Consider the following 24,555-nt stretch of genomic DNA (forward strand, 5'->3'; position numbering starts at 1 on the left):
CCGTCCGCGGGCTGCCCGTCCACCACCGGTTTTATTTTTCTTCTGAAAAAGATAAATAACAGGAAAAACAATGAAATGCATTTTCAAATCTTCCCTGACGGGACGCATATTACTTAAACGTTGCAAACATTAATAAAAACACTTAATAACACGGACGGGTCCCATTTCTTCCGCTTCCCCACCCAAACAACCTAAACCTTGATGCTGCCCCTAAGAAGCGGGCAGCACCCCTTTTCCCCAGTCCGGAAAACAGAACCTGGTTCAGGTTGCCCAAGCGAGAATGGGTACGGTATCTCGCACCCGACTGTCATTCAGGGGGCCTCACGTCCAGGGGGACCCCTGACCCCGGAGGCGGTTAACGGAACTCCAGCCCAGAATTATTTACAAGCCCACAAGTTCGTGGGTGGCCTGCTAGTTCTCGGCCGTATTCATGAGCAGTTTCTCATGTGGGCATGGGCTTTTAAGAAAAACAACTTAGGGTCCCAATGGGGACAGGCTCTTCAGAGCCAACGGGCTACCACAAACAAAACTGTAGGGTCCCAACGGAGACTTGCTGTAGGGTCCCGACGGGGACTGTCAGCTAGGTCCCAGGGGCTATCCACAACACTTGACTCCGGTACAGCTTCCTCCTGCAGCTTTCCCACAGTCCACCACTGGACAGCACGAGCCCCCAATGCCACCCTCACTCAGGGGTGACACTATCCCACAGAACTCCATTTTCAGCTGCTGGCGGTGCGGGTACGACTGCTCCTCCGACCGGACTCTTTAGTCTTTAGGGCCAACTGGAACATCAACAGGGTCCCCACAGGGACTGACAGCAAGGTAGCCGGGAACCGCTACCCTTTTAACTTTTCTTTCCTAAGCAGCAATCTCGTGGCGCAGCTGCCGTTGCTGTTGCTCCCAGTGTAGAGCACCTTCTGCTTGCTCCGGGTCGGCTTGTGTGGGGACGGGCCCAGCCGGAGTCCCTCCATGCTGGCTACGACCGACGCCTTCAGTACTGAGGGACCCCGCTGTGACGTGGCCTTATCTGCCGCTTGGCAGCTACATCCCCTCCATGCCTCAGCCAGGTATCTGGGAGCGGTCAACGGGACTTGCGGTGCTGGCTTCTGGGCGATGATCGCCCCCGTTGCGGCCGGGCGTACTGCCGGGGCCGTCATCTCCGTCGCAGCCAGGATGGAAGCCAGGACGGGTGCCAGGGCGGTGACAAAGGTAAGGCCCGGGGGCCCCAGGTCTGGGCCCTCTCCCACAGACGCTGCTGGCTCCGCTACCGGTGACAGGGGTAACGGGTCGGTCGGGGCGGTGGCCGCGGGCATGGGCAGTGAGGAAGGTGGCGTGGTGGATGGCAGCAGCCGGGACCCCTCAGCCGCAGCGGCCGTTCCCTCGGGGACATAGGGGCGTGGGTCGCTTACCCTCTCCTCGGAGACCACCTCCACTTCATATGCTCACACGGTTGCAACCAGGCCCTTCATCTCCGACATCCACTCCGCCATCATGGAGTGGACTGTGGCCTGGAGCTCCTGGCACATCTTGCTGCTGGGTCCAGGAACGGGTTTCGGCAGAGTCCTGGCGTCCCTGCACTCTGCAGCGCTAGTTACATGCCGCCATTCTTCACCCGTCCCCCCTTGGTTCTCTCCGACACCTCCTTCTCTTGGGGGCGGGGCTTCACTTTCGCGCCTTCCCTATTCGGGGAAGACAACTTGAGCGGGAACTTTCGCACCCAAGATGGCGGACTTTCAAATTTTTCGGCCAGACACCGCCAGCGGGGACTGCAAGGCGCACTTCTACTGGTAAGTAGATGGGTAGGAAACTGTTCGTGACGCCAAGTTTTCGCGGGCGGAGGGGGTTGGGAACGCCGCTCGCCTGGGAATCACTGGCGTTCGGGTCCGGTGCTTCTGCTCCTCGGTGGCTCGAGCACGGGGCCGGACCCGGGGTTCGAGCAGCGCCTCCTCGCCCACGAATGAAAGGGGAGGGAAGGTTGGTTGGTGATGGGATGTCGGTTGTGACACCACCCACGGGTTGTGGTGATGGTGGGCACCACCGCTGCTGGTGACGGGGGATCCCAGGAGCGATGGCGGAGAGCAGCGAAGGTGTTAACCCATCCGTGGGTAGGGGCTGTTGGTCCCGGGGCCCCGGTTGGGGAGCAGCGAGGAGGGATAGGTGCAGGTGCCTATGCGGGGAGGCAGCGTGGACGCGGGGGCAGCGTTACGGTGCAGCGCGGTGCCGGATGGCACTGGTGTACTCACTCAGGTAGACAAGAACAGAGTCACTAGTAAACCAAACGGCTGGATGGACGGGGCCCGCAGTCGGCTGCGGTGTCTTCACTCCCCCCGGACAGGTTGATGGTGGCTGTCGTTCCCTGCACCTATGTGTAAGTGTTTGACTCCTATGGATTCCCACAGGTAGTCCGCTCCCCGGCTTGTATGTGTCGGGAGAGCCCGTTTTGCCCGCAGGCGCTGGCCCTTGGATCTCTGGCCGTTGGCGGTGGCTCTTATCTGGACGAGTTGGGCTGTTGCCTTCAGACGGGACTTGGTTGGGAATGAACCCCTGAGGTCCAGACCGCAATCAGAGAATTTGACCGTTACGGCGGCTTTCGAGCCTAGTCGGGGTCTGAGTACCCTGCCTTGGTGCTTGGCTTCAATCCGCTCCCCGGTTCGGTACCGGCGGGCCACCGCCCGACCTCGGTCCTACGGTTCCGCAGACCTCCACCAACTCCTGCAGATGGCCACCCCTGTCTGCCGACCTTGCTGATGGTGCCTGGGCTCCAACCCAGACACTCACAGTTTCTGCTACTCTCACTACCACCTCTCCACGTCAACTCCCAACTCTAACTAACTGGCTTTTCCCGCCTCCAGGCCTGTGAACTCCTCGATGGGTGGGGCCAACCGCCTGGCTCCGCCCCACCTGGTGTGGACATCAGACCCTGGAGGGAGGCAACAAGGGTTTTGTTTGACTGGTGTTCCTGACCGGGGGGGGGGGGTTTGTGTGTATGTGATGTTATTCTGTGACCCCTGGGGTCCAGGGCGTCACACTAGTACCCCAATTTTGGAGCGTGTTGGGGATGACACTTGAAGTCTTTACCCCCATCAAATAAATTACCGGAACGCGTGAAGCTACTTTCCGGCCTAGGGTCCACGTACCCCGTCGTGCCATGGCCCCTGCCCGGTGATAGCCCAAGGCCGCCGGCCGCCCTCCTCGGCAGTCCGTGTCCTTGACACTGTCCCCTGCGATCGGGGTTCCAGCTCCTACCAGGCCCAGACCATCGTCTGCCGCCTAGTACACAGGAGCTCTCCTCCGTGGCCTCTCCTCACGAGAGCCACCACTACCTCCTCTCCTTTTAACTTCTCAAGCTGAACTGTCACTTTCTTCACTTTTCCTCACCAACCCCCCATGTGGGCGGCCCTATTTCTTTCAGGCCCCCCAATGGTGTGTCTGGTAGGTTAAAGTGGGAAGTGTTCCTAGGATTTTGATTGGCTAAGCTGTTAGCAACACCAAAGGACCAGGATCCGTAACCAAGGAGGGTGGATTCTGTGCAGAAGGGCAAATTGCACAATACCCTGTGACGACCTGATAGGCCAGGGCGTCACAGTTGTGACCCGGGTACCTGCGTATACTTGATAACCTGCTCAAACCGGCCAGCAGCATGGCCCCAACTCAAGGACCTCTTTGTAAATCCAGATTCCTGTACAGAGGTTAAAGGGTGAAGGTTAGGTATTGTGCTGGCTTTTCTATTGCGCCGACGCTACGTGGCGTCCTACCACCATGTCCCTTCTTCCTCCTCTTTCCTGCATGACCATCCTCATGCTGCGCTATCCTCTGCTTACCTGCATGGTCATCCATGTGTCAAGTGCTGCTCCAGGTCCCTTCATTGTAGTGCGGTCCCCAGCTCCATCCTGCGGCTCCCCACGTGTGTCGGTCCTCAGCTCCTGCCTAGATCCCAGATTCTGCACAGGGTTTCCTGGTCTACAGCCTAGGGGGTGCACACATGTTTACTGTCCCTTTAAAAGGAAGCAAGCGCACCTAAGATGTCCCCAGCCCATCACTGGGAGGCACCAGGTATTTAGGTCTCCCTCCCCTGTGGAAGGCGCCAGAACAATGCATTAGGACAGTCATGGCGAACCTTTTACAGGCCGAGTGCCCAAACTGTAGCCCTAAACCCAATTTTTTTCTGAAGTGCCAACCAATCCTATTATATAAAGAATTGATTGTAATCTTACCTTTGCCGTCTTCTCCTCAGCAGGGGGTATCACGCTCATGCTTACCACACATGGAAGCTGAGCCCCTGCCCTTTCCAGACACAGCAGTTGGATTGATCTTTCTGGAAAAAAATTGCAGCATATTAGACAGAGATTTTAGCTGGAATGGATTCAGAGGTCACCCTTTAATCCACATCTACATTTCAAAGTCTGAACATCTCAAAATCCCATAAAGACGTACGAGTTGCTCCCCTCCCCATCATTGTGTAGTTCTGTCCCCCTTCCTGGCCACTTACTGGTAAACATGTCTCCCATCCTGATATAGATTTCCTATATTCTGGTATATTTGTCCCCATCATGGCCCCATCCTGGTAAATGTCCTCCATCCTGGTAAATGTTACCCATTCTTGCATGTTCCCCCATGCTTGTAAATGTACCCCATCCTGACATCTTGCCCATCCTTGTAAATGTTCCCCCATCCCCGGCATGTACCCCATTCCTGGTAAATGTTCCCAATCCTGGTTAATTTACCCCATCCAGGTAAATGTACCCCTTCCTGATACATGTACCCTATCGTGGCATGTTTCCTGCATCCTGGCAGGCATGTTTCCTCCATCCTGACATGCATGTTTCCTCCATCCTGGCAGGCATGTTTCCTCCATCCTGGCATGCATGTTTCCTCCATCCTGGCATGCATGTTTCCTCCATCCTCGCATGCATGTTTCCTCCATCCTCGCATGCATGTTTCCTCCATCCTGGCGTGCATGTTTCCTCCATCCTGGCAGGCATGTTTCCTCCATCCTGGCATGCATGTTTCCTCCATCCTGGCATGCATGTTTCCTCCATCCTGGCAGGCATGTTTCCTCCATCCTGGCATGCATGTTTCCTCCATCCTGGCGTGCATGTTTCCTCCATCCTGGCGTGCATGTTTCCTCCATCCTGGCGTGCATGTTTCCTCCATCCTGGCGTGCATGTTTCCTCCATCCTGGCGTGCATGTTTCCCCATCCTGGCATGCATGTTTCCTCCATCCTGACATGCATGTTTCCTCCATCCTGGCAGGCATGTTTCCTCCATCCTGGCATGCATGTTTCCTCCATCCTGGCATGCATGTTTCCTCCATCCTCGCATGCATGTTTCCTCCATCCTGGCGTGCATGTTTCCTCCATCCTGGCAGGCATGTTTCCTCCATCCTCGCATGCATGTTTCCTCCATCCTGGCATGCATGTTTCCTCCATCCTGGCATGCATGTTTCCTCCATCCTGGCAGGCATGTTTCCTCCATCCTGGCGTGCATGTTTCCTCCATCCTGGCGTGCATGTTTCCTCCATCCTGACGTGCATGTTTCCTCCATCCTGGCATGCATGTTTGCTCCATCCTGGCATGCATGTTTCCTCCATCCTGGCATGCATGTTTTCTCCATCCTGGCACGCATGTTCCCCTCCCATGCTGGCATGTGCGTTCCCCCTCTCCGACCCCACGCTGCCATGTGCGTTCCCCCTCTCCCACCCCCCCCCGCTGCCATGTGCGTTCCCCCTCTCCGACCCCCCCGCTGCCATGTGCGTTCCCCCTCTCCCACCCCCCCCGCTGCCATGTGCGTTCCCCCTCTCCCACCCCCCCCGCTGCCATGTGCGTTCCCCCTCTCCCACCCCCCCCGCTGCCATGTGCGTTCCCCCTCTCCCACCCCATGCTGCCATGTGCGTTCCCCCTCTCCCACCCCCCCGCTGCCATGTGCGTTCCCCCTCTCCCACCCCCCCCGCTGCCATGTGCGTTCCCCCTCTCCCACCCCCCCCCGCTGCCATGTGCGTTCCCCCTCTCCCACCCCCCCCCGCTGCCATGTGCGTTCCCCCTCTCCCACCCCCACCCCCCCCGCTGCCATGTGCGTTCCCCCTCTCCCATCCCCCACGCTGCCATGTGCGTCCCCCCTCTCCCACCCCCCACGCTGCCATGTGCGTTCCCCCCTCTCCCACCCCCCACGCTGCCATGTGCGTTCCCCCTCTCCCACCCCCCACGCTGCCATGTGCGTTCCCCCTCTCCCACCCCCCGCTGCCATGTGCGTTCCCCCTCTCCCACCCCCCCGCTGCCATGTGCGTTCCCCCTCTCCCACCCCCCCCGCTGCCATGTGCGTTCCCCCTCTCCCACCCACCCCCGCTGCCATGTGCGTTCCCCCTCTCCCACCCCCCCCCCCGCTGCCATGTGCGTTCCCCCTCTCCCACCCCCCCCCCCCGCTGCCATGTGCGTTCCCCCTCTCCCACCCCCCCCCCGCTGCCATGTGCGTTCCCCCTCTCCCACCCCATGCTGCCACGTGCGTTCCCCCTCTCCCACCCCCCCCCGCTGCCACGTCCGTTCCCCCTCTCCCCCCCCCCGCCACGTGCGTTCCCCCTCTCCCACCCCCCCCCCGCTGCCACGTGCGTACCCCCTCTCCCACCCCCCCCGCTGCCACGTGCGTTCCCCCTCTCCCACCCTCCCACCCCCCCCCCCCCCCCCGCTGCCATGTGCGTTCCCCCTCTCCCACCCCCCCCGCTGCCATGTGCGTTCCCCCTCTCCCACCCCCCCCGCTGCCATGTGCGTTCCCCCTCTCCCCCCCCCCCCGCTGCCATGTGCGTTCCCCCTCTCCCCCCCCCCCCGCTGCCATGTGCGTTCCCCCTCTCCCCCCCCCGCTGCCATGTGCGTTCCCCCTCTCCCCCCCCCCCGCTGCCATGTGCGTTCCCCCTCTCCCCCCCCCCCGCTGCCACGTGCGTTCCCCCTCTCCCACCCTCCCACCCCCCCCCCCCCGCTGCCATGTGCGTTCCCCCTCTCCCACCCCCCCCGCTGCCATGTGCGTTCCCCCTCTCCCACCCCCCCCGCTGCCATGTGCGTTCCCCCTCTCCCCCCCCCCGCTGCCATGTGCGTTCCCCCTCTCCCCCCCCCCGCTGCCATGTGCGTTCCCCCTCTCCCCCCCCCCCGCTGCCATGTGCGTTCCCCCTCTCCCCCCCCCCCCCCGCTGCCATGTGCGTTCCCCCCGCTCCCGCACCCGCTCCCGCACACGAGTTATAAAAAAAAAAAAAAAAAAAAGCAACACACAACTTACCTGCACACGCTCCCCCGCTGCGCGCTGCTGGGTCCTCAGTTCCCACGCGGCCAGCAGACGGCGCCGGCGCTGCTCTCTGACGCTCCTCCGTCTCCTAGGCAACACACTGCAGCCTAGGGCAGGAGGAGTGTCAGAGCGGAGGAGAAATGTCTCCTCCGCTCCAACACAGGTTTGATCTGCCGGCGCGACTGCACTAGCAGATCAAAACTGCAGGGTCGGGCGACAGCACACGTGCCACCAGAATGGGCTCAGCGTGCCCCTGGTGGCACGCGTGCCATAGGTTCGCCATCACTGCATTAGGATATGATCTTAGCTGTGTGTTGGTCTTGTCTGTCTGCTCTGGTCTCCAGCACCAGTCCTGCATGCAACCAGTTCTGCTCTGCTGTGCCTGTCCTGTCTGTTCCCTGGTACTTGCCTGTATCCTACATCTGTGTCCGTACCCACCAGCACCTGTTGTCCTTTCTGCCTCGGCTGCACTTGCGTCTGATGTCCTGCTCCTGATGTCCCATGCCTGGTGACCTGTGCATGATAATCTGGACTCTGACAACCAGCATTCCGTTTCTTCATAACCTGGACCCTGATGACCGGAGTTCCTCCTGAGGTACTGTCCTGGCTGCACCTGTGTCCGATGTGTTGCTCCTGATGTCCCATGCTTGGATGCTTGGTGGTCCGTGCCTGATAATCTGGACCATGTCAACCAGTATTCCGTGTCTGATGACCTAGACCCGGAGTTGCTCCTGAGGTACTGTCCTGGCTGCACCTGTGTCCGATGTCCTGTGCCTGATGTCCCTCGCCTGGTGACCTGAGCCTGATGACCCATGTTGGAAGTTCTGTACCTGGCTGTACCCATCCTTCCTGTTCCACACTCATATTGTACTACCTGTTTCTGCCCTGTTTGTCCTGTCAGTGTCTGTCCTGTTTCTGCCCTGCCAGCCCCATTTGTCCTGCCTGTCCTGTCCGTTACCGTACCCCAGTCCTGCTATCACCCTGCTATGCTCAGCTGCCATAGGTCCAGTTACTGCCCTGAGAGTGGCACCTGGTGTTCTGCCTCGCGTCAGGGGCTTATTTTAACCCTTCCCACAAAAAGGTAAGCCGGGGCCCCCTTTGGTCCACTGTGTCCACTCCCGGTCGCAGCCTTCACCAGCGATGAGGGTTGCACTAGGGCAGTGATGGCGAACCTATGGCACGCGTGCCAGACTGGGCACGCAGAGCCCTTTGTGCTGGCACGCACGCTATCGCCACACTGCGCCACTTTGATCTGCCGGTGTGATCGCTCCAGCAGCTCAAAGTGGTGTTTAGCAGAGGAGACATTTCTCCTCACTCTGACACGCCTCCTCTCCTGGGCCGCAGGCCTGTTGCCTAGGAGACGGAGGAGCATCAGTAGGCGGCGCCGGCATCTTGTTTCCGCGAGGAAACAGAAGTGACTGAGGACCCAGCGGCGCGCAGAGGAGGAGTGGGGGCTGCAAGGTGAGGTTTTTTTTTTTTTTTTATTATTTTTAAGCTCTGTGCGGCTGTGCTAAGGTGTGGGGAACAGAGCCAGCATGGGGCAAACACGGAAGCACGGGGGACAGAGCCAGTACGGGGCAAACATGGAGCGCACGGCGCAAACATGGAAGCACGGGGGACAGAGCCAGCACGGGGGAAACATGGAGCGCATGGGGCAAACATGGAAGCACGGGGGACAGAGCCAGCATGGGGCAAACTGGGGAAATATGGAAGCACGGGGGACAGAGCCAGCACGGGGCAAACATGGAGCAAACCGGGGAAACATGGAAGCACGGGGGACAGAGCCAGCACAAGGCACACATAGAAGCACGGGGGACAGAGCCAGCACAAGGCACACATAGAAGCACGGGGGACAGAGCCAGCACGGGGCAAACATGGAAGCACGGGGGACAGAGCCAGCACGGGGCAAACATGGAGCGCACGGGGGACAGAGCCAGCACGGGGCAAACATGGAGCGCACGGGGGAAACATGGAAGCACGGGGGACAGAGCCAGCACGGGGCAAACATGGAAGCACGGGGGACAGAGCCAGCACGGGGCAAACATGGAGCGCACGGGGGAAACATGGAAGCACGGGGGACACATGGAAGCACGGGGGACAGAGCTAGCACGGGGCAAACATGGAGCAAACTGGGGAAACATGGAAGCTCGGGGGACAGAGCCAACACGGGGCAAACATGGAGCGCACTGGGGAAACATGGAAGCACGGGGGACAGAGCCAGCACAGGGCAAACATGGAGCGCACGGGGCAAACATAGAAGCACGGGGGACAGAGCCTGCACGGGGCAAACATGGAGAGCACGGGGCAAACATGGAAGCACGGGGGACAGAGCCAGCACGAGGCAAACATGGGAGCACGGGGGACAGAGCCAGCACGGGGCAAACATGGGAGCACGGGGCAAACATGGAGAGCACGGGGCAAACATGGAGAGCACGGGGCAAACATGGAGAGCACGGGGCAAACATGGAGAGCACGGGGCAAACATGGAGAGCACGGGGCAAACATGGAGAGCACGGGGCAAACATGGAGAGCACGGGGCAAACATGGAGAGCACGGGGCAAACATGGAGAGCACGGGGCAAACATGGAGAGCACGGGGCAAACATGGAGAGCACGGGGCAAACATGGAGAGCACGGGGCAAACATGGAGAGCACGGGGCAAACATGAAGAGCACGGGGCAAACATGGAGAGCACAGGGCAAACATGGAGAGCACAGGGCAAACATGGAGAGCACAGGGCAAACAGAGCACGGGGAAAACATGGCTACAAGGATGGGGGAAACGTGCAAAGATGGAGAGAAACGTGCAAAGATGGGGAAACGTGCAAAGAGGGAGAGAAACTTGCAAAGATGGGGGAAACATGGCTGCAAAGAGGGAGGGAAACATGCAAAGATGGGGGAAACATGGCTGCAAAGAGGGAGAGAAACATGCAAAGATGGGGGAAACATGGCTGGACCGATGGGGGAAACATGCAAGGATGGGGTAAACATGGCTGCAAGGATGGGGGAAACGCAAGGATGGGGGTAAACATGACTGTAAGGATAGGGGAAACATGCCAGGATGGGGTACATTTACCAGTATGGGGGATACATTTACCAGGATGGGGGATACATTTACCAGGATGGGGGGATACAGTTACCAGAATGGGGGGGTAACATGACAGGAAGGGGGAAAACATGCCAGGATGGGGGTACATGAACATGAACATGCCAGGATGAGGAAAAATGCCAGGAAGGATGACATTTACCAGGAAAGGGGACATTTACCAGGATAAAGGAACATGCCTGGATGAGGTACATTTACCAGGATGGGGTCATTTAACAGCATGGGGGAACATGCCAGGATGGGATACATTTACAATGATGGGGTACATTTACCAGGATGGGGTACACTTACCAGGAAAGGGGTACATTTACCAGGATAGGGCCATGATGTGGACAAATATACCAGAATGTAGGAAATATATATCAGGATGGGGCATGTTTACCAGAAAGTGGCCCAGGAAGGGGGATATAACTACATAATGAAGGGGGAGGGGAGCAACTCGTACGTCTTTATGGGATTTCAAGATGTTCTGACTTTGAAATGTAGATGTGGATTACAGGGTGAAATCTCTGTCTAATATGCTGCAATTTTTTCCAGAAAGATCAATCCAACTGCTGTGTCTGGAAAGGGCAGGGGCTCAGCTTCAATGTGTGGTAAGTATGCATGAGCGTGATGCCCCCTGCTGAAGAGAAGAGAAGACGGCAAAGGTAAGGTTACAATCAATTATTTACATAATAGGATTGGCTGGCACTTCGGAAAAAAAAATGGGTTTAGGGCTACAGTTTGGGCACTCGGGCTGTAAAAGGTTCGCCATGACTGCACTAGGGCAATCCCTGAGATCTGGTAAACGCAGTGACTTGTGCTAAGCTTGTCCATGGTTGCCACTGTTAGAGCTGCCTGGTGAGCACTGACAGACCAATTTTCAGAAGCATTACCCAGCATGGCTCATCTACCGAGGTTCGGTTCTTTAGTGGTGTTTTATATTATTTTGATTTTCTTAATATTTTTCTTGCTGCATAATTATGGGTCCTCACATGCGAACTATATAGCGCCGGACGTTACTTCTATTGTTCAGGCCTCCTACACTGAAGTCTAGGCGGAGATACTATAGCAGAATCGTACACTATAATGAAGTGAGACTGTATGTACGTGACCTCCTATGTGTTGCAAATAGGACACTAAGGGATGGTAAAAATCATAATATTTCTTTTCCAGGCTCGGAATAAGTCTCCAGCCTCCGGCACTGACATACAAGCCACCACAGGTGATGGGAAGTTACAGTAGCGTCCCGTTCTGTGGGATACCCCCAGGGAAAGGACCCCATACTGTAGGCTGCACTGATCTGATGACCGACCACACCATTCAGGTACAACATATAACCTTTTTCATTAATGGTAAGGAAATATATATAATCAACTATTACAACCAACCTGCTAAGTATCATCCACATGGAAGATATCTATATAATGTTATCAACAGTGTTTTAGGAGGTCACGAATGTTGTTTGGAGGGTGAAAATGTGACAAATCAGAAAGAGTGAAGGCATATTTTAACTGAAAAGAGCACGCACGTGACTAGCAGGGTTACCTGGTACCTGGTAAACCCCCAGAAGATGTTACAATGGAGGCCTCTGCTGCTAGGGAGAATGGTGAGGGTTCATGTCCTGAACTCACCTCAAGCGGACTCCTGAGCTCCCTAGCGTCCCCATGCAGGTTCTTGCAACCTGTCACCGAGCTGGATACCTTAGGACCTCAGCAGGCCCTCCACTCACCCTGTATAATGCGTAGGCCAACGAGATCATTGGACTCACCACTACAATACAGAATCACAAGGGAAGGAATACAAACAGGGGAAATAGATTCGCAATGGAAAAGACACTCCAGGCAGCTTCAGTGCAGCGAACACCACTGCTGCACACAGCATGATAGACTTTTTCCACAGCTCGCTCCTTCCAAAGTAGTGATGTGTCGGTCGCGAACGATCCGACACAAAGATCCGGCTCCATGCTGTGAACGACAGGAGCCGGATCACTAGTGTTAGCCACTAAAATAGCTAAACGGCTCTTTTCGCCATCGGGGCCCCGCCCACCCGCGTCTAGGCTCTGCCTACTCGGCAATCTAATTTTGTGAGTGGGCGGGTCTTGTTCGCGGGTGGGCGTGGCTTTGTCGGCGTTACTATAATCTTAAATATGTGTTCACCCCAGGTGAACATATATTTAATAAGGAGCCGAGAACGAGCTGAAAGATCCGGCTCTTTTTGGTGAACGGAGCCATGGGAGCCGGATCACCAAAAAGAGCCGGACTGCCCATCACTATTCCAAAGTGCACCACATAGAAATAGGATTCAGTTTCTATCTCAGGCATCATGTGATCAGATCTCATGACTTAAATAGGGAAGGGGAGTGATCCCAAAGAGCCACATCTGAGATTGACAGCTACAGCCAGCAGACAGGCAGGAAAAGGTGCTTTACCCACACAGCTCCACAACCAAGGAGATGCTATTAAACAACAGTAGTGGACCTGGCAAAGCGATGCGACCTTCTGACACCAGACTCACTCGGGGTTTCCCCTGAGAGAGATATACTCATGACAGAGGCTCTTTTCACATCTGCATCCTTATTTCTGGATCAGAAATATGAAAATAACTGATGTTCTGGAATCCAGGAAAAGCAGAAGATCCCCAGAACCCCATTACCTATGGTGGGCTTTGTTTAGTTTTCTTTTTTATGCCGTGATATCCAGCATTTTACTAGATAGAATAGCATGCATGCTATTTTATCTGATACTATTTACTAGTTATGCAATAGAGGCTACAAACTAAACCCCGAAGGCAGATCTGAACGGAGCCATAAAAGAACCTTTGTACCTTCACTTCAAACATTGGGAATTTCTTTTCAGATTTCAGAAACATAGCCCACAGACTCTCCCCCATTCGTAAATATCCCCATAAGTCTTCAAAAATAAGATTGTTATGGATGTGAAAGCACTACCACGCTGGGGTGTTCTATACTCATAATGAGCAATTGGTGCTCGCATGGGTGCGAGTACCCAAGTATAATAGAAATCAATGGGGCACATGAAAATTTCCCCATTGATTGACCCCAGAGTGTGAGTCATGTGCACTATGAAGCCGGGTGTACGCGTCCTGGCTTCAAACTGAAGTAGTGCACATGACCGGAACTCCAGGGTCATGCGCACTGAGCCGAAATCCAGTGTTGGGTGGAGATGGCGGCGGAGAGTTGAGTGAGATCATCCTCTGACGCTGCGCATTCATAAGCATGTTAGCACGCCCTCAGGTGCATACTAATATGCTAATGAGGCCGACTATACAAGGGCAGTAACGCCCTTGAGACTAGACCCAAGCTCATTAGCATATAATATACGATCATTAGAAATACTTTTTCTAAAGTTCTCTTTATCTATGCTAGTGTATACAGGGACGGTTAGGCAGGAATTTACTGCTCGTGGTTCTGGGTGCAAATTGTACCTGACAGGTTCCCTTTAACCCCTTCAGCCCCCAGCCTGTTTTCACCTTAAAGACCTGGCCATTTTTTGCAATTTTGACCAGTGTCACTTTGACAGGTTATAACTCTGGAACACTTCAACGGATCCTGGCGATTCTGAGATTGTTTTTTCGTGACATATTGTACTTCATGTCAGTGGTAAATTTAGGCCAATATGTTTTGCGTTTATTTGTGAACATTTCGGAAATTTGGCAAAAATTTTGAAAATTTCGCAATTTTCAAAATTTGAAATGTTATGCCCATAAATCTGAGAGATATGTCACACAAAATAGTTACTAAATAACATTTCCCACTTGTCTACTTTACACCAGCGCAATTTTTGAAAAAAAAAAAAAAATTTCCGTTAGGAAGTTAGAAGGGTTCAAAGTTCATCAGCAATTTCTCATTTTTCCAACAAAATTTACATAAAAAAATTTTTTTAGGTACCACATCACATTTGGAGTGATTTGAGAAACGTAGGCGACAGAAAATACCCAAAAGTGACCCCATTCTAAAATCTGCACCCCTCACTCTGCTCAAAACCATATCCAAGAAGTGTATTAACCCTTTAGGAGCTTCACAGCAACCAAAGCAATGTAGATGAAAAAATGAAAATTTTACTTTTTTAACACAAAAATGTTACTTTAGCCATAAAAATTAGTATTTTCACAAGGATATCAGGAAAAATGCATCATAAAATGTATTGTGCATTTTCTCCTGAGTACGCAGATACCTCATATGTGGTGGAAATCAAATGTTTGGGCACACGGCAGGACTCGGAAGGCAAGGAGCGCCATTTGAATTTTTGAGTGCAAAATTAGCTGCACTCATTAGCGGACGCCATGTCGGGTTTGAAGACTCCCTGAGGTGCCTAAACAATGGAGCTCCCCCATAAGTGACCCCATTTTGGAAACTAGAGCCCTCAAATGTTTTTTCTAGATGTTTGATGTGCACTTTGTACCCCTGGGGGCTTCACAGAAGTTTATAACGTTGAGCCGTGAAAAGAAAATTTTTTTTTTTTACCACAAAACTGTTGCTTCAACCAGGTAGCTTTTTTTATCACAAGGGTATCAGGAAAAAATGCACCATAAAATGTATTGTGCATTTTCTCCTGAGTACGCAGATACCTCATATGTGGTGGAAATCAAATGTTTGGGCACACAGCAGGACTCGGAAGGCAAGGAGTGCCATTTCACAGCAAAATTGGTTGGAATTATTAGCGGACGCTATGTTGCGTTTGGAGACCCCCCTGAAGTGCCTAAACAATGGAGCTCCCCCACATGTGATCCCATTTTGGAAACTAGACCCCTCATGGAATTTATCTAGCTGTTTAGTGAGCACTTTGAACCCCTGGAGGCTTCACAAACGTTTGTAATGTTCAGCCGTGAAAATATTTTATTTTTTTTTACCACAAAATTGTTTTTTCAAACAGGTAGCTTTTTTTTCACAAGGGTATCAGGAAAAAATGCACCATAAAATGTATTGTGCAATTTCTCCTGAGTACACAGGTACCTCATATGTGGTGGAAATCAATTGTTTGGGCGTACGGCGGGGTTCAGAAGAGAAGGAGCGCCATTTCACAGTAAAATTGATTGGAATTATTAGCAGACGCCATGTTGCATTTGGAGACCCCCTGAGGTGCCTAAACAATGGAGCTCCCCCACATGTGATCCCATTTTGGAATCTAGACCCCCCCGCCCATACAAAAAAATTAGTTTGGCGAAATAAAAAATACAGACATCAGTAAAAAAAAAAAAATGAATAAAAAAAAAAAAATATGAGCGCCTGCCACTAAGACCAGTGCCAAACGTGAGAGCGATGCACGAGTCTCGCATCGCATCATCCACTGCAGTCTGGAAGCGAGCAACTGCGCTGGATAATGCGATGCGAGAGGGCGGGGCGGCAGATGAGAAAGGGCGCAGCGGATGGAAGATGGGAAATGGCGCAGCGGATGGAGGAGCGGCAGAGGATTGGAAAGGGCGCAGCGGATGGATGATGGGAAATGGCGCAGCAGATGGAGGAGCGGCAGAGGATGGGAAAGGGCGCAGCGGATGAATGATGGGAAATGGCGCAGCGGATGGAGGAGCGGCAGAGGATGGGAAAGGGCGCAGCGGATGGATGATGGGAAATGGCGCAGCGGGTGGAGGAGCGGCAGAGGATGGGGGGGGGGAGGTGAGATGGGGATACCTACCTTACAGGATGGATCTAGGCAGCAGGATCACAGCAGACAGAAGAGGCAGCAGATGAAGGAGGCAACAGATTGAGGAGGGTGAGAGGGGGCAGTAGATGAAGAGGATGGGAGAGAGCAGGCAGCAGATCGGGGAGGGGGGCAGAGTCTGATGGGAGAGACAGATGGCACATGGAGGAGGGGGGGCCCCCGGGGGGAGGGTGGCCCCCAGAACATGGAGGGGGGAGGGTGGCTTGCAGCACATGTGGGGGGAGGGTGGCTTGCAGCACATGGAGGGATAGGAGGTGTAGTGGCGATGGAGAAGGGGCAGCCGATGAAGGAGGCGGCGGCCGCCGATCGGGAACAGTGGGGGCCGATTCGGGGGCAGCAGTGGCTGAAAAAGGTGGGTGCGATGGCGGCGGGGACAGTGGCGAGCGTGGCAGCGGGGACAGCGGTGGATCGGGAGCAGCGGCGGGTACAGTGGCGAGCGTGGCGGCGGGGACAGCGGTGGATCAGGAGCGGCGGCGGGGACAGTGGCGAGCGTGGCGGCAGGGACAGCGGTGGATCGAGCGTGGCGGCGGGGACAGCGGTGGATCAGGAGCGGCGGCGGGGACAGTGGCGAGCGTGGCGGCGGGGACAGCGGTGGATCGAGCGTGGCGGTGGGGACAGCGGTGGATCAGGAGCGGCGGCGGGGACAGTGGCGAGCGTGGCGGCGGGGACAGCGGTGGATCGAGCGTGGCGGCGGGGACAGCGGTGGATCAGGAGTGGCGGCGGGGACAGCGGTGGATCAGGAGCGGCGGCGGGGACAGCAGTGGATCAGGAGCGGCGGGGACAGCGGTGGATCGAGCGTGGCGGCGGGGACAGCGGTGGATCGGGAGCAGCGGCGGGGCGATCGGAGACAGCGGCGGGGCTGGCGGTGGCGATCGGACCCGCGGCGGGGCTGGCGGTGGCGGGCGGGGCGATCGGAGACAGCGGCGGTGGCGGGCGGGGCGATCGGAGACAGCGGCGGGGCTGACAGGGCGATCGGGGACAGGGGCGAGCGGCGGGGCTGGCAGGGCGATCGGGGACAGGGGCGAGCGGCGGGGCTGGCAGGGCGATCGGGGACAGGGGCGAGCAGCGGGGGCAGCAACTTACCGATGGGCACCCGCAGAACTTCGGCTTCGGCTTCCAGGGACGGTCACAGGCCCCAGATCCACATGGATTGGAGAGACCGGTCACAAGACCGGTCTCTCCTATCAGAGCTGGGGGCGGGTGAAGCACCGATCACCCAGCTCCAGCCAATAGCCAGTGCTACAGCAGCACTGATCAGGGCTGGATTTCAATGTTCCAGCCATTTTCAATGGCTGGAACATTACAGTGACTGTAATTGGCTGAGCGGCGTTTGTCAGCCAATCACAGCCTCTGTAGGTTCGGGGAGGAGGCACCACCCCTCCTGAGGTCAGGCAGAGGTCCCCTCCTTCCCGAATCTACCGTTTAATCAAAGAAAATGGACTCCCCGGGGCTCCGGGACCGCGATTTCGCCATGACGTACTGGGTACGTCATGGGTCGTTTAGCACCATGTCACCGTGACGTACCCAGTACGTCAAAGGTCGTTAAGGGGTTAACCCCTTCACGACCTTGGACGGATCTATCCGTCCAGGATCGTGTCCCGTTAAGCCCCGCCCCCTGCGTGGATCGGCACACATATCAGCTGTTTTCGCCAGCTGACATGTGTGCCTGCTAGCCGCGGGTGGAATCGCTTCCACCCGCGGCCATTAACCCCTTAAATCTTGCTGCCAAAGTCTGGCAGCAAGATTTAAATGCGCGCGGCCATGTTTTTTACTTACCGCCGCCCCCACCGGAAGTCATGTGTGTTATCACGTGACTATCGGTGGTTGCCATCGTAGCACAGGGTCATGTGATGATGCCTGCTGCTATGATGTTTCACTTTCGTTTTCCCTCGGCCGAGAGCAGAGGGAAAACCAAAGTGACTGAATCTGCTGTTTACAGCTGTATAGCTGTGATCAGCAGATAGCGATCAGCAATCGGATTGCTGATCGCTATAGCCCCCTAGGGGGACTAGTAAAATAAAAAAAAGTACAAAAAAAGTTTTAAAAAAATAAAAAAAAAACAAAAAACCTAAACGTTCAAATCAACCCCCTTTCCCCCCATTGAAAATTAAAGGGTTAATAAATAAATAAATATACACATATTTGGTATCGCCGCGTTCAGAAATGCCCGATCTATCAAAATATAAAATCAATTAATCTGATTGGTAAACGGTGTAGTGGCAAAAAAATTCCAAACGCCAAAATTACGTTTTTTGATTGCCGCAAGTTTTACGCAAAATGCAATAACAGGCGATCAAAACGTAGTATCTGCGCAAAAATTGTACCATTATAAACGTCAGCTCGAGACGCAAAAAATAAGCCATCACTGAGCCATAGATCCCAAAAAATAAGAACGCTACGTGTTTCGGAAAATGGCGCAAAACGTGCGCCACTTTTATTGGACAAACTTGTGAATTTTTTTAACCCCTTAGATACAAGTAAACCTATACATGTTTGGTGTCTACAAACTCGCACCGACCTGAGGCATCACATAGACACATCAGTTTTATCATATAGTGAACACGGTGAATAAAACATCCCAAAAACTATTGTGCGATCACACTTTTTTTGCAGTTTTTCCACACTTGGAATTTTTTTGCTGTTTTCCAGTACAATATATGGTAAAACCTATGGTTTCATTTAAAAGTACAACTCGTCCCGCAAAAAACAAGCCCTCATATGGCAAGATTGACGGAATAGTAAAAAAGTTACGGCTCTCGGAAGGAGGGGAGCAAAAAACAAAAACGCAAAAACGGAAAGTGCCTGGGGGCTGAAGGGGTTAAGTGGTGTGCACTGTGCCTTCTGTTTCCTGACACGACACATGGCGGCTGCGCACTGAGGAGTTTAGTAAACCACCAAGACACGATTACATTAAGAAAGAGAAGGAAATCACTGATGCAACATAGTAACTTGTCATGTACGATGGTAACATTCTTAGTTTTGCATCTACTTCTTTATTTGCATTTTTCTGTTTCATTATCGGAGCATAAAAAAAAAAAAAATAATGGCAGAGCTGCACACAACAAGGTCTTTTTGCTGAATGAAATTGCCTCTGCTTTAAGGGACTGTCAGCACAGAATGACTGTTCAAACCAAGCACAGGCGCTTGGTGCATCATTGTGGATGTGGAGCTGAACATTTAAGTGCACCTTCCCACCTGCTTATTTTCCCTCTATATCTACCCTCTTCTTTGATTCACAGCTCTGGCTTGAGAGCCAAAGAAGTGCGGAACTAGAGGGAAAACAAGCAGGTGGGAAGGTGCAATTAAAGGGAACCTGTCACCAGATTTTGGCTTTCTAAACTAAAACTAGCACCTTAAGTAGCGCCTGTGCTACATTCTATAAAGGTGAACGTTACCCCTGCCCCCCCTTAGGCTATGTGTCCATGCTGCGGAAAATGCGCGGATTTTGCCGCGGATTTTCCGAAAATCTGCAGCAGCGGCACTTCCCAGCCATTTCTATGGCATTTTGGAAATGCTGTGCCCATGCTGCGGATTTTTCCGCGGCGGATTTGCCGCGGATTTTGATCCGGAAAAATCTGCAACATGTCAATTATTGTTGCGGATTTTGATCACGATTTTGGCTATAGAATTGGGAAAAAAAAAAATCCGCACCAAAATCCGCGGCAATTCCGCGGTAAATCTGAGGTAAATTCGCGGCAAATCCGCACCTTTAAAAAGGTGCGGATTTTGCGGGAAAGCCGCGGATTTTGGTGCAGAAAAATCCGCAGCAACATTCTACCGTAGACACATAGCCTTATAGACCGCACAAGTACCTTTATAAAATCTCCTGCCCTGTATGTAAATTGTCCGGTCCAATGGGCGTCCTAATCTGGCGCCTCCTGTCCCTCCTTTCGCCCTTCTCCTGTGCTGATTTATGTGGATGACGCCTCGGACGTCATCCGCGTAGGCGGGCAAAATATCCATATTCCCGTCTTCCATAATCCCTGCTGCCCTGTTGAGGGTAGAGCCGAAAACATAGGTGCGCCTGCGCGAACAGGCAAGTTCTCAGCACAGGCGCGAGAGTTAGCCTGGCAATGTGTATGACGTCACCCGTCATACCAACGACTGCCATGTTAATCCATTGGCCTGCTGGAAATCTAGTTGCCAGTCTACAGGTTGTGTTGTAGCTTATGACAAATCACCTAAATGGAGCTACAAGAACAGACACATTCTGTGGACAGGCACTTTTTTTTCTGCAAGAAAGTATCTTGTCTGATTGTGCTATGACCATTTATGTCAACCATTAAATTATTGTTATCCGCAGAACATTGCCTTGTAGTAAAGAGGTTATGTGCTGCTGGCTGACGGCATGCAAGCTGTATGAGTGGAGAGTCATAGTAAAGCAAATCTGACATGAGAATTCACATTACAAACTACATGTATTAATAAACAGATCTCCTAGACCTGATGAAGCTGGTGTACTAGCCTTGATAATCCATTTCTGAATGGCTGTATAATTATTTTTTTACGTTTTCCTGCCCGATATAAAAATGTAATTTTCTTGACTCCAGCGCTAGCTGTGTATGGTACTTGCTCAAGTCATGAATTTTGCATTTTAGTATCAGGCAGGAAAATAAAATAAAAAACGATAATACAGCCATTCAGACAAGGATTTTAACAGTAAGTACAACAACATCATCAATTATAAGAAATCTATTTAATAATACATAACGTTGGAATTATAATACACTGAAGAGCAAAAGTATAACACTGATTTGATCTCTTGAATTTCAGGTTCCATATCTCACCATCCACTATATCTTTGACCTTCAGACTACCTTCATATTATAGACAATCATCTTGGCTATCTCATAGATAAATGTGACTTGCAACTATTCAGCATATCATTAGTTATGCAGATTCTTGTTATGTAACTGCATTGTTACTGTTTAGCTCCTAAAAATCTCAATTAATTTTTGTTTTCTTAGTATTTTGTAAATCCACTTTTAGCTGTCAACACTATCTGAATCCTTCTGGGAATGCACTCAGATTCAAGCATGTGTGTCACGATGTGACTGCAGGATAGTGAGGGACAGGGGGCTCCTATGCTGTCCCTCTTTCTAGGTGATCTTTGAATTACCCCTGAAGATGGAGACGCCAGAGTCTCATGCCTTACTATTCTTCTGACCAGATCTAGTCTGTTACCCCCCCACCACCACCAGGAAAGGAAGGGGAAAACAAAAACTTAGACACTGAAAACTCATAGGAACAAACAGTAAGAGACTAAGAAAAAAAGCAAGAGCAGGAAGGCAGCAACGATTAACACCACATCCACTCACAGCAATAATGCACAACAACCACCAGTAAGTCTGAATTACAACACCTCACCAGACCAGCATAGGGAAACTATAGCTGGTATTAATGGAAAAGTACAGCCAGCTTATACAAGAGGGGAGCGAATGTGACTGACTCCCCCATAGTATAAGTTTGAAGAGACTAACAAGCAGCCCAGCAAAAATTAACACTTACTAGCTGGCCTAAGGGGTACTTTGCGCACTACGACATCTCAAGCCGATGGTAGCGATGCCGAGCGCGATAGTCCCTGCCCCCGTCGCAGCTGCGATATATTGTGATAGCTGCCGTAGCGAAAATTATCGCTATGGCAGCTTCACATGCACTTACCTGCCCTGCGACGTCGCTCTGCCCGGCGAACCACCTCCTTCCTAAGGGGGCGGGTCGTGCGGCGTCACAGCGGCAGGCGGCCAATAGAAGCAGGGGGGCGGAGATGAGCGGGACGTAAACATCCCGCCCACCTCCTTCCTTCCTCATTGCAGCTGGGACGCAGGTAAGGAGATGTTCCTCGCTCCTGCGGTTTCACACACAGCGATGTGTGCTGCCGCAGGAATGAGGAACAACATCGTAACATCGGTCCTTCCGAAATTATGGAAATGACCGACGCTACACCGATCATACGATTTCGACGCTTTTGCGCTCGTTAATTGTAGTAAAAAGGATTCACATACTCCGATGTCGACAGCAATGCCGGATGTGCGTCACTTTCGATTTGACCCCACCGACATCGCACTTGCGATGACGTAGTGTGCAAAATACCCCTAAGTCTGTGGACTCCCTGCGCTAAGTAAAGACACCAGAAGTTAGCAGGCAGAGAACCAGAATATGTAAATGTGACGCCCTGGACTATGCGTGTCGTCACATGATTCTGCACAATCTGCCCTTCCCGTGCAGGACTCAAACCCCCATGGTTCTGGCAACCTAACCTGCAGTACTGCCTCCACCAGCATTCACAAATCCTAGATACATCTTGCACCATACCTGTCAGGCACACCAGTGGCTTCTTAAGCAGGAATAGGGCCCCCATCTAGGGGTCAGACAGGGAGGTGGGAGGTGTCAAGTGGAGTTGAGTAGGAACCCTCGAGCTGTGAGGAGCTCTGAGGAAGCTGGGAGTTGTAGCTCCCAGGGGAGAAGCAGACTAGGTCGCAGATGGTGGTCTGGACTTAGAGGAGTCGGACCCCCGGTCACAGGGGATTGAGGCTAGGTGCCTGGAACCCATCAAGGAGGATGGTCAGCAGCCTGGTCCTATCACCGGTCTGGGACCGAAGGGTCGGACGTCGGAAATCCTAAAGTATGGAAACCATGAATGTGTGAACATGGACCTGCACCACTGCAGGTACCCAGTTACGAGATATGCCGTAAAGGGGCAACTGGGCAGATATAAAAATGGCCATTTATATATGCTAAATATCTAATTTTTCTTAGATTTTCCTTGGCAGTGGTTCACCTGCATTACTGCTACACACATTCATAGTTTCCATACTTTAGCATTATCAGAGTGCAAACTGTCTTTTCTTGTATTTTATGTCATGTTCAGTTATGCACCTGTTCACACCTCAGGTTGGTGAGTGCCGTCAGTCTTTTTGTCTATATTAAGAGGGTCATACCTTCTGACCGTGCACCCCTCCCCCAGTTACCACAGGTAATCTTATCCTATATAGCAGGTTCCTACTTGCCCATACACAGGAGGTTTTTATCTCAGAGAGAGGCTTCAGCATACAGTAGTGTAGGTACCCAGTTACGAGATATGCCGTGAAGGGGCAACTGGGCAGATATACAAATGGTCATTTATATATGCTAAATATTTATTTTTTCTTAGATTTTACTTGGCAGTGGTTCACACATTCATGGTTTCCATACTTTAGCATTATCAGAATGGTGAGGATTATGGCATACAGCCAATGAAAACTCAAAGTCGTTATCTCAAAAAATTAGAATGTTATATAAGACCAACTGAAAAAATGATTTTAAACTCATAAATGTTGGCATCTACTGAAAAGTCTGTACAGTAAATGCCTCAATACTTAGTCAGGGCTCCTTTTTCATTAATTACTGCATCAATGTGGTGTGGCATGGAGGCGATCAGCCTGTAGCACTGCTGAGGTGTTATGGAAGTCCAGGTGGCTTTGATAGCCGCCTTCAGCTCGTCTGCATTGTTGGGTCTAGTGTCTCTCATCTTCTTCTTGACAATACCCCATAGATTCTTTATGGGGTTTAGTTCAGGCGAGTTTGCTGGCCAATCAAGGACAGTGATACTGTGTGTGATGGTGGGATATGGGGGAGGTGTATCATGCTGTGCAGATTCATATTTTATGCTTGGTTCACTGTCCATTATTTGTTCTGCTTGTGTGTACATTGTATTGTTTGTAAGTAATCATCCCCTATAGTGCAAGATTATAGCCTCTTGAGGGGCTTCCGTCCCTGGGTGTGGGGGGAGGTGAGCCCAGAGTCCACCTACTTTAAACTCTTTGCTTACCTGGGAGATCCAGGCAGTCTGTTTGAGAACTTCAAGAGTGAAGCAGGAAGATTGAGCCTCTGGGAGAAACTGGCTTCTCAGAGAGACCTGGATATTTATCGCTTACCGGACTATATTTGTGTTACTGGACTAATTGTACCCTCTGTTTTGTGGATTATGTTATGGACCATTTGATTTGCTTGGAATAAATGCTCTTTGGATTGTACAGCAATCTCTCGCTCTGTTGATTGTGTGATATGGGAGAAAGACCCCATCACAACTGGTGGCAGTGGTCAGATGAACAGAGCGCAGCAGCTTAATGGAGATCAATCCACAGAGTACAGAAACTGGACTGCATCCAGTCTACTGGAGAGAGCCAGAGATCTGGGCCTGAGCTACCAGGGACTGAGTAAAGAAGCCCTAATTGATCTACTGGTGGGTGCCAGCCAGCCCATCTCCCAGATGTCTGACGGAGAAGCACTGGGGACGGGGATCCCTGCCCCAAAAAGCCAGTGGTTGGTGTGGTTTGAAGAAGAGATGGCAGCTCTTGGCCTTGGTGTATCTAAGCAGTATAAGGAGCAGGCTGCTCGCCAAGAACAGAGGAGATAAGAAGCAATGGAGTCCGACAGAGGGAATAATGTGAGTGTAAACCCAGCAATCCAGGAGCCTGTATGGATTACCCGGGCGAACTTCAAGCCATTTGATGAGGCTTCCGGAGATGTGGATGGGTTCTTCAAGG

General features: G+C 52.6%; 1 protein-coding gene across 1 annotated transcript in view; it reads left to right on the forward strand.

The window, feature by feature from the left end:
* Window positions 1-24,555, forward strand: part of LOC142295724 (platelet-activating factor acetylhydrolase-like) — a 112,497-nt gene that overhangs the window by 27,320 nt on the left and 60,622 nt on the right. Inside the window, exon 2 of the mRNA XM_075338816.1 lies at window positions 11,526-11,676. Within this exon, the coding sequence (XP_075194931.1) occupies window positions 11,578-11,676 (99 nt within the window). The 5' untranslated portion in view covers window positions 11,526-11,577. The remainder of the gene's footprint in view (window positions 1-11,525; window positions 11,677-24,555) is intronic.

Source organism: Anomaloglossus baeobatrachus, chromosome 3 (assembly GCF_048569485.1).
Source record: "Anomaloglossus baeobatrachus isolate aAnoBae1 chromosome 3, aAnoBae1.hap1, whole genome shotgun sequence".
Lineage (NCBI taxonomy): Eukaryota > Metazoa > Chordata > Amphibia > Anura > Aromobatidae > Anomaloglossus > Anomaloglossus baeobatrachus.